The 13,841-nt window shown below is 42.1% G+C and overlaps 1 protein-coding gene across 2 annotated transcripts in view; it reads left to right on the top strand.

Annotated features, from left to right (window-relative positions):
- PAK3 (p21 (RAC1) activated kinase 3) overlaps positions 1-13,841 on the top strand; it is a 92,814-nt gene that overhangs the window by 63,592 nt on the left and 15,381 nt on the right. For both annotated transcript variants that reach the window (XM_035113764.2, XM_035113763.2), the window contains 7 exons: positions 3,685-3,748; positions 5,035-5,083; positions 7,673-7,785; positions 8,663-8,780; positions 10,360-10,459; positions 12,385-12,581; positions 13,304-13,441. In XM_035113764.2, the coding sequence (XP_034969655.1) occupies positions 3,685-3,748; positions 5,035-5,083; positions 7,673-7,785; positions 8,663-8,780; positions 10,360-10,459; positions 12,385-12,581; positions 13,304-13,441 (779 nt within the window). The remainder of the gene's footprint in view (positions 1-3,684; positions 3,749-5,034; positions 5,084-7,672; positions 7,786-8,662; positions 8,781-10,359; positions 10,460-12,384; positions 12,582-13,303; positions 13,442-13,841) is intronic.

The following is a 13,841-nucleotide window of genomic DNA, read 5'->3' as shown; positions in this document are numbered from 1 at the left end:
CTTGACCACAAATTTATCAAGGAGAAATCTATCAATAGATACCTGGCCATAATAACCAAGTGGAACTACCATGTTAAGAGGCAGGCTACCTCAAAGTACCAGCTAGTGGGAGGACACATATCTAGAGAGAGGACTATTGATATCACGACATCCTTGCTATTCTCCCAAAGATATCTAGGTGGCTGCTGTCTAAGACAGGATGCTTGACTGGGTGGGTTTGGGGTCAAATCAAGCACAGCTGTTCTGTTCTTCTCATCCACCAAACTAGATAATGTGAATGAGCCTCCCAGGTTGCTGATTCCAAATGCTAATGGTAACTCTCATTGAAGCCAAGAGTTGCAAGCAAGCTATTTTTACATAAGATCTCTCATGAGACTAAAACTCTTATGGATGAGCATTATTAATGAGGCACAGCAACAACTGCCTGCCTGCCCCACATCTCCAAGCCTTTCCTTCCTTGATTGATTTTTGGTTGTTTCATGACTGTCTGCTTTTTCTCTCTCCTCCTTAAGAATGTAATGTATGCCTGATTAAGGTGTCTGAGTAGTTGCCTTCCAGCCAACTTTGAGCTGGAGACTGAAAATCCATGGAATTTCAAACAGTCTTCTGAAACATGATGTACTGCATTTGTCTGTATGACTGAGGGCTAATTAGGAAAATAATTAAGAATTAATTAACAAAGCTTTATATTTGGAACCCAGGTGGTGCATCCCACCCCCTAATTTTCTTCCTTCTTTAATATCTCCAGGATTGACCTTCATCCATCTTCAGAAAGATGCCACACAGCTTTGTTTGATCTCTAAATCAGATTGACTCTTCTTTATTTCTTAGGAAAAAATAAATAGATACCAGTAGCACATACAGTGGTACCTCGAGTTATAAACACTTCAGGTTACAAACTCTGCTAACCTGGAAGAGATACCTTGAGTTGAGAACTTTGCCCCAGGATGAGAACGGAAATTGTGTGCCAGTGGTGCAGCAGCAGCAAGAGACCCCATTAGTGAAAGCACGCCTCTAGTTAAGAACAATTTCAGGTTAAGAATGTACCTCCGGAATGAATTAAGTTCATAACTAGCGGTACCACTGTATAAGGCCTTATTCCACCTTGCCATGCAACGTATTTTACTAATGCCCTCTAGCTCTCCAAAGGGGATCTAAGCACTGAAGCAGTGGGCTTCTGGAGGCAGAAGCTCAAGAGGCCTCTGCTTACCCGCAATTCTTGGGAACACAGGAATCTGCCTCATGGGAAGTAAAACCATTATCCCCCATTATCCCATCTAGCTCAGTATTGTCTAAACTAACTGGCAGCAACTTGGGCAGGAGTAATTTCTAGCCCTACCTGGAGATGCTACCAGGGGTTAAACCTGGGACCTCATGGGTGCAAAGCAGCTGCTCCACCACTGAGCTATGGTCCTTGTTGGAAAAAAGTAGGGTGCTAGAAGCTGTCTTTGTAGTCTTGCCCTTTGGGCTGTTGCACAGAACCAGAAGAGGACGGGTGTGTGCAAAGTCTATTCACTACTGAATTGGCACATTAGTTGGAATGGGTGATATCAATAATAACATGAAAGGATGGGTGGAAGGAGGAAGTACCGCTCCCCAACTTTGTTACCCCCACCTATATGAAGCTTTAGAGTTTACCAGATATAATTATTAACTGCCTGACCTTCCCCCCCTTGTGAATGCAACAGAATATTCTGCCTGTTACATGCCCAGCTCTAGTAACTGAACACAGAGTATTTGGGTTGTAGGAACATCATCTTCAGATCTACTGCACAGTCTCACAGTCTTGTATATAGCATTGCATATTCTCTGCAGGAGTCTGGATCTCAGCATCTTTCTTCTCCCTTCACACTGAATTCTCCTTCGGCATGGCTTGTCATGTTGTAACTCCCATGGTTCCTTAAGTTGCCACCTGCTGTCCTTCTCTGTCTATTGCAATATTCAGGCAGATTTTTATTTCTACGTTTGAAAGCACCTAAATATCATGGCCAAGGTCGTTTTCAGTGTTATGACATATGGAGGTGGCAACAGCAGCAGTTAATCTCTGTTGCCACCTGCAATGCACAGCACCCAGTCCAAGGATACAGTTTGTTTCCTCTCTGTGTGCTTCCATTTAGCATGACTTGGCATTGAGTGCAGTCAGCAACAGGGGAACGGCCCTTATTCTCGGCTCCTTTAAATTTGTTGTACTAACTATGTGCATTGTTATTTATTCCATCAAATTACATTTTCTGCTTGTTAATTAAAAATAATGAAATCAATATGCTTCTGTGCATTTTAAGGTGCGATAAGCATGTTACCAAGTACATGTGGCAATCTTAAATATGTGAGAAATGTCTGTGTGCACATACCAGCAAGCTGCAAACACTTGGGGCTTCAGTGTGCATTGGACCTGCCATGCGTTTCACATGTGCCCAATCACCATGTGCAACAACTAACAGGCAACTTTTATGCAGCAACTAAGCAAACTCCAAAGGCAGGAGGCGAGTGGGCTGTTCAGACACCAGCTTTTTGAAGTCCATATTGCATTGGTTTCCAGACGGTTACTCAGCTGCCTAATTTCAGCCCTCAGTATACTCTAGAGTTTTCAAATTTGCTGAGATATGTGGGTGGAGAAAATAGTGGAGAAATCTGCACTACAGGCTGCAGCAAGACCTCAGCCTTCTAGTTGCAAGCTCTGATGTCATCGGAGGTAACGTTTAATTTCGATGAATTTCTCCCACTGCCTTTCTTCTGCCATCCAGAATTGCTTCAGGAGAAGACAAATGTCTTCACCTGTCAATGGCTCATTTTAAAGTGGTTTTTAAAGCAATGATTGGTACATTTTGCATCTATCCATTTGCTTTCCTTGCATGCAGTTTTAGAATGCAAAGAAAATGCAGAGCTATTCTGTCTAGCAAAGACTATTTGTATTTTGAATCATCCCCATTATAGAAAGCTGACGCCTGTATCCTGCTTTGGGAGGGGGGAAATATGCACCTTTTGTCTGTCTTGCTAGAAATCATATGTTTCCAGTTCTCACATTTTTGCTCTTATTTTGTTCTTCTCACAGAATTTCATAGAATCATACAATTGTAGAGTTGGAAGGGACCCTGAGGGTCATCTTGTCCGGCCCCCTGCAGTTTGCATGAAGACACCAACCCCAAGTTGATTCATCAGTTGAAAATGGGTTCAGAAACTCTCATGCTCTTCCTGATCTGAAGAGTTTCCCTTCTCCAATTCCATTAGAGTTATTCTTTTCCTCTTGTACACAGATAGGCTCCCCTCCCTGCTTGAAATGAAAGTGGTCATAGATAATCATCTTCTTTCAGATGCTGCTAACCCTTTTTAAAAAATACTTCTAAACTACACTTCCACAATCTGGTGCCCTCTGATTTTTTTAAACATACATCTCTGACCAGCCCCAGTCAGTTAAAAGTATGGATACAGGGAACCTTAGGCCCTTTGAAGAAGAAGAAAAAAGCCGTCCCATGGAAATGTATGGTGAATTTTGCCCATACATTTTGCCCATACATTTCCCCAGTGCCCCAGTGTCTCTCCCACATGAGTGAACACAACCTCAGCTGAAAATATAAGTTCAGCACTAGTAAGAACTTCACATGATACTATCCTTTTATTGTTCTTCACTCTCACTTAAAAGGTATTATCTTCCAGTTATGACTACCTTCCTTGGTTTTTTTCCAGGAAGCATTGTAAGTGTTGGAGACCCGAAAAAGAAATATACAAGGTTTGAAAAAATTGGCCAGGGGTAAGTATTTCCAAGGCATAGGGGCTCAGTTTTGATTATAGTATTTCTCCCCATTTATTCATGTATGTTTGGTTATACAAGTTATCACTGGCATATTTTCCATAAGGCAGGGACTACAATTTGGTCGCCTCATCTTCACACCTGGAGCTACCAATGTGAGCAACCATCAGTAATTCCCTGGTTCAGAGCTCAGCTCAACATCTTTGAGTATTCCACAGTATGGGAAAGATAAAATATTGCTGTTGTGTGCATCATGACAAATATATTTTACCGCAGGAGGTATTACACAGAAACTGGACTTGTTTGCAAACAACACTAACCCAAGGTTTGTTTAAGCCAAGGCTTGTTCAACAAACCACAAGTTAATACAAGTTAGCCCACAGACAATCAAAGAAGGCATGGCTTGTTTCTTCAAAATCAGGTCCCCCCCCTCCCCCGTCGTTCATGTAGTTTGGTGAGCATTTATAGTTTGAGCATTTGGGATGGGGTGCAAGCAAACCATGGAAGGGTGCTGTTTTTTTAATGTAATTCCATGCTATTGTTGAAATAAATCAAGGTTCATAAGCCAACATCAAACTATGGCTTCATATTGTGGTTTGTTGACAGTAAACAGCCCATATTGGGCTTCTGGGCAGGATTCACATGTGTTTAACAAACCATCGTTTAATAAATCAGCATTTAGCATTGTGTGACAACCAGACTAAAGTTTCATATTCAATCTCAAAATGCTTCTGACATCTGCCAGACCTATTTCTGTAGCCTGAAGAATGACATCTAGATATAAGCAGGTAGAAGGTTATCTAAATAAAATGCTCAAATCAAAATCAGAAGCATTTGAACTTTGCTTCTGCACTGACAACCATGAGTAAACAAGTTTTTTTTTATAAAAAAGTAAACAAATTGGATTAAACTTCCCTATTAGTCACAGAAAACACATTAGCATTAACATTGAAATGATGAATGGCCTATCCAATGAAAACATTTCATTAAACCGAGGGATCCAGGCTGTGGGAGAAAAAAGTGCAATGCTCTTCAAATAATTTTGCTTGCTAATTAATATCCACAGTTCCAAACAACATTCTGGCATTGTAGAAAGACTGTTCAGTGCATGTCAGTGTTAAACATCTAATATCTTACCAGCTCCTTAATTGACAGAATCCCTTCTAAAACTGGGCAACACACTTTGTAGCAGTGACCAGCAGGCATAAGTATGTGCTCATTTTTATTCATGTTCTTCTTGTTTGGCACCTCCACATATCTTGACGACACATTCTATTTTCTTGTAGAGCTTCAGGTACAGTTTATACAGCGATAGACGTTGCCACAGGGCAGGAGGTATGTGCAATGTTGGTGTCTGTTTCTTCTCTGCTTTTAAAATTCTGCCCAGTTTTCTCATATAGCTTGTAATACACTTGCACGCACTTTTGGGTTATTGCCTGCCTCTGATGCAGAACTGCATCACTTGTGAGAAAGAATGTTACCTAATTCATCCACACTTTCTGAAACAGTATATGAACTGAAGTGTAGGCACCCTTTGAAATATTCACAGTCTGAATTTTGCAATGCTGAGCAATGTGAACTACAGGCAAGCAATGTGTACAAAAATGCATATATTAGTGGAAAATAACATACATAAATGTGTTATGTTAGGAAAAATTGCTTTCCAAAATCTGTGTATTGGGGGGGGGATGCAGTGGAGGTGGTATGGCTCTAAATACCACTTTTGGGGAATCATGAGTATGGAGACCACAGCTGCACTTGGGTCCTACCTGCAGGCATCCCAAAGGCACCTGGTTGGCACCTGGTTAGCAACTGTGAAAACACGATGCTGGACAAGATGGGCCTTTACCCTGATCCAGCTGGGACTTATCATCTGTTCTTAATCTTGATGGGTCTTAGTACTGATTTTGGTGGCTGTAGCAGAAGACATAATGGATCTGGGAACCTCCGTGATGCCACACAGTCTGTTGGTTGTGACTATATGTATTTGCAGCAGTCGATGTGACTTGCCCTCAGTGCTCATTTGCTGTAGAAGCAGGTGCTAAAATCCAGCTGCTAAGCCTGTCATACAATACCCACCTATCTTTTTAGGTGCTGGGTGGTCTCATAATGGAGATTCTATACATATTAGTTCCAGTGATGCTAATTATTCTTAACACTTGGACAGACTCTTTGATTTCCAAAGTTTGCTATAAATATTAATTAAAGAAGGATCACTGTTAAATACCTGGGATTTGTATTTAGGTAACATGGAGGTTAGTTGACCTCAAGAGTTAAAGCTAAGGGAGGGGGAATCAAACTGAAGGTCAAAGGCCTACCCTTAAGCTATGCAATTATGAGTTGCTTGTGTCACGCTTGGTGTGTGACCCATACAATGATTGGTCAAAGCACAGAATGGGGAGGCCTCTGAACTTCTTTGAGTTTGACTAATATTGAGTTGTCAGCTTCATGTGTGCACATTTTTTTCCACAATTATGGTGAAGCCCAGTAGAAAGATCAGGGTTTTCGAGCTTGGAAAGAAAGAGGGGTTAAGATTCCTTAACATTGATGCAAGTTTGGCTGTTGATATCAGCAAGATAGACATTGCATTGACATTATCGGTGCTGGAACACTAGATAACGTTGAGCAGGATACCTCCAGATATATAGTGGACTCTCAATTGCCAGTGATTTCAGAAAGAGATGGAACCCCCAGGAGTGCAGCTGAGACACTGTTTCACCCAGCATTTCATGGATAGCAATGGATGTGTTTGCTTTTTTAAAATTCCCTTTTTTCACCCTAGCAATTGTGAACACAGTGCTGCAATCGAATATACACACCATACAGCAGAAAATTCTTCTCTACCTCCTGTACATTTTATCCACTGGGTAGTATCCAAGGGCTTCTTCCCGCCTATGAAAGAGTCTTCCTCCCAGGGCAGGTCTCCTTCTGTCAGAGCAACCCATTTACTGTGCATACTGGTTTCTGAAGCAAAGTGTGTTAGCAAACTCTCCATAGCTGTTTCCTAAGAATGTGAATCTGCTTGCTGTCGTTGTAGAACGATGCAACTTAGATATATTCAACAACATTTACTGTGCACTATTTATAATGAATTTTTGGTGGTAGGAAGCTTCAGTTTTAGGTCCAGATAAGTTCACAGCTGAGGAGTGTGTGAATCCCTCCTCTTACTCACAGATTATCTCCATGCAAACTGTCCCCATACTTTTCTCCTCAGCTGAGCTTCAATACCAGCTTGGCTAAGAGAAAAAAAACTTGGCGCAGAATGTACAGGGAGGTAAGTGGTGGGCGCAAAGTGCGCTTGGCTCCCCTCACTCACATGACCTAAATATAGAGCACCCCTCGTCCCCTGGGTTGTACGTGACTAAGGCATGCCTATATTTAAACCAGGTGTGGGAAAGCTTTGCCCATCCAGATGTTGCTGAACTACAACTCCTATCAGCCCCAGCAAGCTTAGCCAATGGCTGGGGAGGATGGGAGCTGCATTTTTGGCAACTTCTGGAGGGCCAGAGCTTCCCCACAACTTCTTTAAACAAATAAGTCTGAGAGGTGGTATAGTGACCCATGAAATCCTTTGTTTGATTCTCACCTTTGCCATGAGCTTCCTAAGTAACTTTAGATGCCCCACCATTTGCAGCATTGCCAGCTAACCTTACAAGGTTGCTGCAAGAACTGCAACTAAATTATGCATGTCAAACACTTTGGAGACCAGGAAGTGCTATGCAAATGCTAAGTATTATAGTTATTACCTAATTTGCCCTCTTAATTAATTTGGTGCTGTTCTCAGCAGTTACCTATTTACCTAGTTGCCTCCAGTCTGTTGCCCTTATTTTGTGCATTTTTTTTAAAAAAAATGTTTGTTTATTTTTCTGAAGGGGAGGGTTCATTTAAAAACAGAAATTAAGTTTCATGAAAATGTCATTTCAGGTGGCTATAAAGCAAATGAATCTCCAGCAGCAACCCAAAAAGGAATTAATAATCAATGAAATCCTGGTCATGAGGGAAAATAAGAATTCCAACATAGTTAACTACTTAGATAGGTAAGTATCTTCAAGTAACCTTCTGATAATGTTTGATAGGAAGCTTTGGATAAAAATGTGATCAGTGGTGGAGGATGGGCCACTAGGGCAAGTGGGGCATTGACCCACCAAGCTTGGTCTGTCCTCAGCCAGCCCCTACCTCTATTGCTTTGCTTATAACCAGTCTAGGAGGTCACACTGGCTCCGCCTATCATTGGCTCTTGTTCTGCCTACTGTTTGTGCTCCCTGTCTTCTGCCCTATCAGTTCCAATGAGCACCAGCCCCCACTAGTTTTGAAGGTTTGTTGTAAGCCACTTTGGGCACAGCTCATTGTGGAAAGACAGCAAATCAATCACTGGTGATCAAAGGATACTTGCTAGTTTCTTGGGTGTAACTGTACATTTGTGGGAATGTACCACAAGGAGGGAGTAATACTCCTCCCCACCCTCTCACTATATATAAGCATTTGGTGACTTCTGTTTCAGTGTATCTGAAGAAGTGTGCATGCACACGAAAGCTCATACCAATGACAAACTTAGTTGGTCTCTAAGGTGGTACTGGAATGAATTTTTTTATTTGTGGGAACTGTTAGGCCACAAGTGCCTCATTAGAAGCCTCTGTGAACAGCTGCAAAGTGGAGAGGGAAGGCAGATTTCTAGGCACTATTCTGCTGCAGTTTGGCCAGTATGCATCCAGAATCCCAGGGAATAGGTGGGGACCATAAGAAAAATAGGGTGGGGAGGGTGAAGCATGCCCTCCTGTCTGGTACCCATCCATATCTTCTCTTTCTTTGGTTTATTGGTGTAATGTTGTTTGTGGACCATAGCATTCAGACCACATTGAACTGATTTCCCCCCCATATTCATCTACTAATGACTTCTTGAATTTGATGTCTCAGTTACCTTGTTGGTGATGAACTTTGGGTGGTAATGGAGTACTTGGCTGGTGGCTCTTTGACTGACGTTGTTACAGAAACCTGCATGGATGAAGGGCAGATAGCTGCTGTCTGTAGAGAGGTAAGTAATTTCATGCTGCGACAGCATAGTGGTCTTCAACCAACAGTTATGTTTATACATTGGCCTGCTTTGGATGCACATATATTGGCCCACGAAGCTGAAATATATACTATCCAGTGCTTTTTGTGTGTGACAAAGTGTCACCAGTATAGAATGCCATCGCCTCTGTTTTTTTGCTGCCCATCACAACCATTTTGTGCTTGGACCTATGGCACTTTTATCAAGCTTTAAGTACCAGCACTTCATTTATTTGTTTGTTAACAAAACAAAAAGCGCTGGAGCTATCTTTATGCCTATGTGCATTGTCCCTCCCCTCTTCCATTCTCAAGGCACTGGGGTTAATTCCAGAAATCTTTAGCCATATCTTTCCATTACATCTGAGCCAGGAAACCATGGTTACAAGGTTTGGAACAAGCGAGAACTTTACACTTCCTTCAAACCATGGTTTAAGGTCCTTGACTTCGTAACCATACTACTGTGTGCAACTTGAGCTCTACTCAGAGTAAGCCTATTAAAATGAGTGGCTATAGGTTAGTCATGTTCATGGTCCTACTCTTGAGCTGAGCAAACATTGGACCAACAACCCATTGTTTCCAGGTTTGACTATAGCTATGGTTAACTGAAGTTTTCTTACTGCAGCATACCAAGAGGAGAGGGGCAGTGGAGTGTGAAGGCACAAAGCCCATGCATTTCTCAACCTTTTAAGCTGAGATATATACATGCAAACCAGGCTGTTGCCACCTTTTGGCATGAGTATACAGTGGTATCTCTACTTACGAATAACTCTACTTATGAATATTTCTACTTACGAATGGAGCTCCGTCCGCCATCTTGGATGCGGTTTAGATAGGATTTTTTCTACTTACGAATTTTTAGATAGGGTTGCTTCGACTTACAATTTTTTTCTCCCAATGCATTCCTATGGGATTCGACTTACATTTTTTTTCAACTTACGAATGTGCGTTCGGAACACATTAAATTCATAAGTAGATGTACCACTGTATCTGCTAGATAATGGTAGGAGGAGCTAGCCAGCCATACCCAAAGTAGCATTGCTCTAGGGTACTGTGGGAAGTTTAGAACCATGGTTTGTAATTTCTTGATGACTGAGGTGGGACAGAGCATATGCCAGTGCCAAAGTATATGCCTACAGTTGTTGGATACTTCCTGTGGGAAGGGAGAATGATCTGGCCATTGAAGAGTGGATCTCTATTCAGCGAAGGAAGTGGTGACAGTGCTGAGAAATGGGCTAAATGTACCAAGGTATGGTCTGAAGCTTCAAGAGGCCACCAGCTTGCTGAAGCTAAACAGATATGGGTCTTGACACCCACCGGGGTGGGTGACCACCTGGAAGCCACATATATGCTACCTTGGAATGAAATAATGTGTGAGCGCCCATTCAGCAAGTTGCTCTGTTCACAGCGTGAACTCTGTCATCTTACCATTCCTATAGAAAAGGGGGGGGGGGTGATTCGGCAATATACTTCACCTCCTCCATTTCCTAAGAAGTCAGACCATAATCCTTGACTTGCACCATGCTCTTTTAAAAGTATCTTATTTATTATTTTCTAAATATCAGTGCCTGCAAGCGCTGGATTTCTTGCATTCAAACCAAGTGATCCATAGAGACATCAAGAGTGACAACATTCTTCTTGGGATGGATGGATCTGTCAAACTCAGTAGGTATTCTCTGTAAGGCTTTTGCCACTGTAGTTATTGTGGTGTGGTATTGTGGTGTGTTATCAGGGTGCAGTGGTGGTATATCTCTCTCCCCTCCAATAAAAAATAGTGCAGAAACAGGTGAGAAGTGGTGCCAGTTTGGGTATCAAAGGGAGTTTCAGTTATGCTTAACTCCCCATCTCTACATAATTATCCATGTGTAGGTGATCATGTAGTCAGTCACATGCTCATTCCATCCTATGTATTAAGAAAGCAGCTAGAATTGCATGTAAATTTTAAGCACCTAGGATATGAAGTTTAGAATGCTTAACGTTGCATCTTCTCTTAAAATGTGCATTTTCGCATGCACTTTCCCAATAAAGTACACCACATCACAAAAATTTCAAGAGCATGTGAACCCATTGATAGCTACATTTTTGATACGCAAGTCTGGGACCTGGCAAATTAGGTTGATTTGCTTTAAATGCAGGTCTGATGGTTTTCTCCTCCATCCCTAACTGTCAGAACAGTTTATTTGACTGGTGCTTCTCTCATTGTGTTAGGGAGAAATTTCTCTAAAACATTCTAAGAGTCAGGGAGTTCTTCCTACCCCACTTACATCGAGAAATATGTGTACATGTGTGTTTTCCCCCCTTCCTTTTTCATAATTTACAAATAATCTGTATTCTATGCTGCTGCTCTAAGAATCCTTATGAATTTGGATTTTGGATTTTCTTGTTCTTGGCTCCCCAAGAACAGGAATAAACATTTAAGATTGCAGTGGAAAAGCACTTGAGACTTATCTCAGTACATAACAGGGCAGAATCCCATTCAGAGTAGACCTACTGAAATTAATGTGCATGACTAAGTTAGGTTCGTTCATTTCAATGAATCTACTTCAAGTAGGACTAAAACCCTATGCGTCTTGGATATACAGTCCTTAAGAATATAAGAAGATGGATCAGACTATGGGGGAAAGGATGCTGGAGAAGAGGCTCCAAAGTGATATTTCCCATGTTGTGATGGTGACACCTTGCTAATTTGTACCCAGGTTGTAATGCAATCTCCTGTAGTCACCCAACATTGTAGTATCACAGTGGTACACAGCCATACTATTACTTACCCATTTACTTTCCTAGTTTTATGTGGAGATGCATGCTGCACGATGAAGCTGAGATTAAGCATTTTTAAGGTCTCATCCATTTGATTGGGGAAAAATGCTTACCAGTGCTTACCTATTCAATTGATATCAGTTTGAGTTCCATGTGTGAAAATGGGGGCACAGGTCAGCGGCAAAGCATATGCAAGAGGTCTCAGGTTCACTCCTCAGCATCTCCAGGAAGGACTGGAGAAATTCCAGATCTCCTCCAACCGCTGTGGGCCAATTTGAAAGGTGGGTGGGGCTGCCCAGTGGTCAATCACAGTGCTTTCAAACGGTGTAAGGTAAGCAACGGAAGAAGGGTTTGCAGCAACCGCTCATAGAATTGTTGGGAGAGACCCTGAGGATCATCGAGTCCAACCCCCTGCAATGCAGGGATATGCAGCTGTCTCATACGGTGATTGAACCTGCAACTTTTGCATTGTCAGCACCATGCTCTAACCAACTGAGCTATCCAGGGGGACATGGCCCAAGGAGGATGCCTGCCAAGCCTCATTTGACTTATGAGCTGGAGATTCTCATCTGCTGGTTTCACTTGTTGAAATGCACCTTGCTATCCTTGCTTAATTTTTGATGCGTTTCTCCTTTATCCTTCTTTTTCCGGTGTGGATGTTGTTTTTGTTTGACAATTATTATATCGTTTTCCTCTCTGTTCTCCAATCTGTCATGTTCTTCAGCCTCTCTTCCTCTTTACCCCAACTTCCCCACTTGCTCTTTCGTCTGCTTCTTCTGCTGGTTTCATAACCGTTTCTGTAGCCCATCATCTTTGCTTTTCCTTTGCTGCAGCTGACTTCGGCTTCTGTGCTCAGATCACTCCCGAGCAGAGTAAACGGAGCACAATGGTGGGTACCCCCTACTGGATGGCTCCTGAAGTGGTGACAAGAAAGGCATATGGGCCCAAAGTGGACATCTGGTCTTTAGGGATCATGGCCATAGAAATGGTGGAAGGAGAACCTCCATATCTCAATGAAAATCCTCTCAGGGTAAGATCAAAAGTCCAGTATGCTTTTTGTTTTTTTAAAATCCCATCCTAAATTGTAGACTGCATTGGGACTCACATATGTGTCACAGGCTGATTACACACTGGAGGCATCCAAGGTCCCAGGTGGACGGCAACAAACAGAGGGAGCCTTCTCAGTTGTATCACCTCAATTGTGGATTGTTCTCAGGGAGGTTGGCAGCTTAATTCCATTCCATTTCAGTTTTGTGGGAAGTTATTCTTAGGTCCCTTCCATCCCATTCTGCATGGTGGGTTTTTTTATTGTTGTTGAAATAATGCACAAAAAGTCTGCACTTGAACTACAAATTTACAATGCACTTTTTACATAATAAAATACACATTTCCCTATGCACCCGTCCACAAATGCACATTTCAAAGTCTGTTTTATGTAAAATGTTAGTGTGTGTGTGTGTGCGCGCATTTTTTGTGTACCAAGACTGCAATGCAACATCTGGAGAACTGTGTAATCATGCTTACACAGTAGTGCTCAGATCCACATGCAAGAATGAAAAGTTTTCTATTGCCCATATATTTTTATTCATTGCATTTTCTTTTTATGTGATTACAAAGCTGTTCAGGGAAAAAGAAAAATGTTTCAAGTTTTTTTTGAAAGATGGGATAAAAATCCTCAAATGAATACCTAAAGGAAGGAACAAGAAAAGCCGCCTCAGATAAATCAATGCAACTTACCGTTTTACCCTTTAGGCCTTGTATTTGATAGCTACAAATGGGACTCCAGAACTCCAGAATCCCGAGAGACTCTCTGCTGTTTTCCGAGACTTTCTGAACCGCTGTCTGGAGATGGATGTTGACAGGCGAGGGTCTGCGAAAGAGCTCTTGCAGGTACTAATGTGTTATGAGACGGAGAGAGCATTAAAGGGCATGTTCAGTTTTCTTTTCTGTTCCCTACAGAAATGTCAAAATAGTTGGATTGTATGTGGGTTCCCACATCAGCTCTGTATTCACTGCGAAGGTGTTGTGCTGGCTTGGAGGTGCAGGGCCTTCCTGCATGATTTCTGCTCCTCCCACATGCCACACCCACGTTTCATGCACTATGAGAGCGGTGTGGGGATACTACCAAAATTATGGGATTTGCTCCCGCAAGATGTAGTGTGATAGTCACCAACTTGGATGGCTTTAAAGAAGGATTCAGCAAATTCAAGGGACACCGGGCTATCCAGCCACAATGGCTATGTTTTACCTGCACTGTCAGAGCCAGTATGCCTCAGTCTGAATACCAGTT

This window comes from Zootoca vivipara, chromosome Z (assembly GCF_963506605.1).
Source record: "Zootoca vivipara chromosome Z, rZooViv1.1, whole genome shotgun sequence".
NCBI lineage: Eukaryota > Metazoa > Chordata > Lepidosauria > Squamata > Lacertidae > Zootoca > Zootoca vivipara.
Note: the sequence above shows the minus strand (reverse complement) of the source record. Positions and strands in the feature narration are given on the sequence as shown.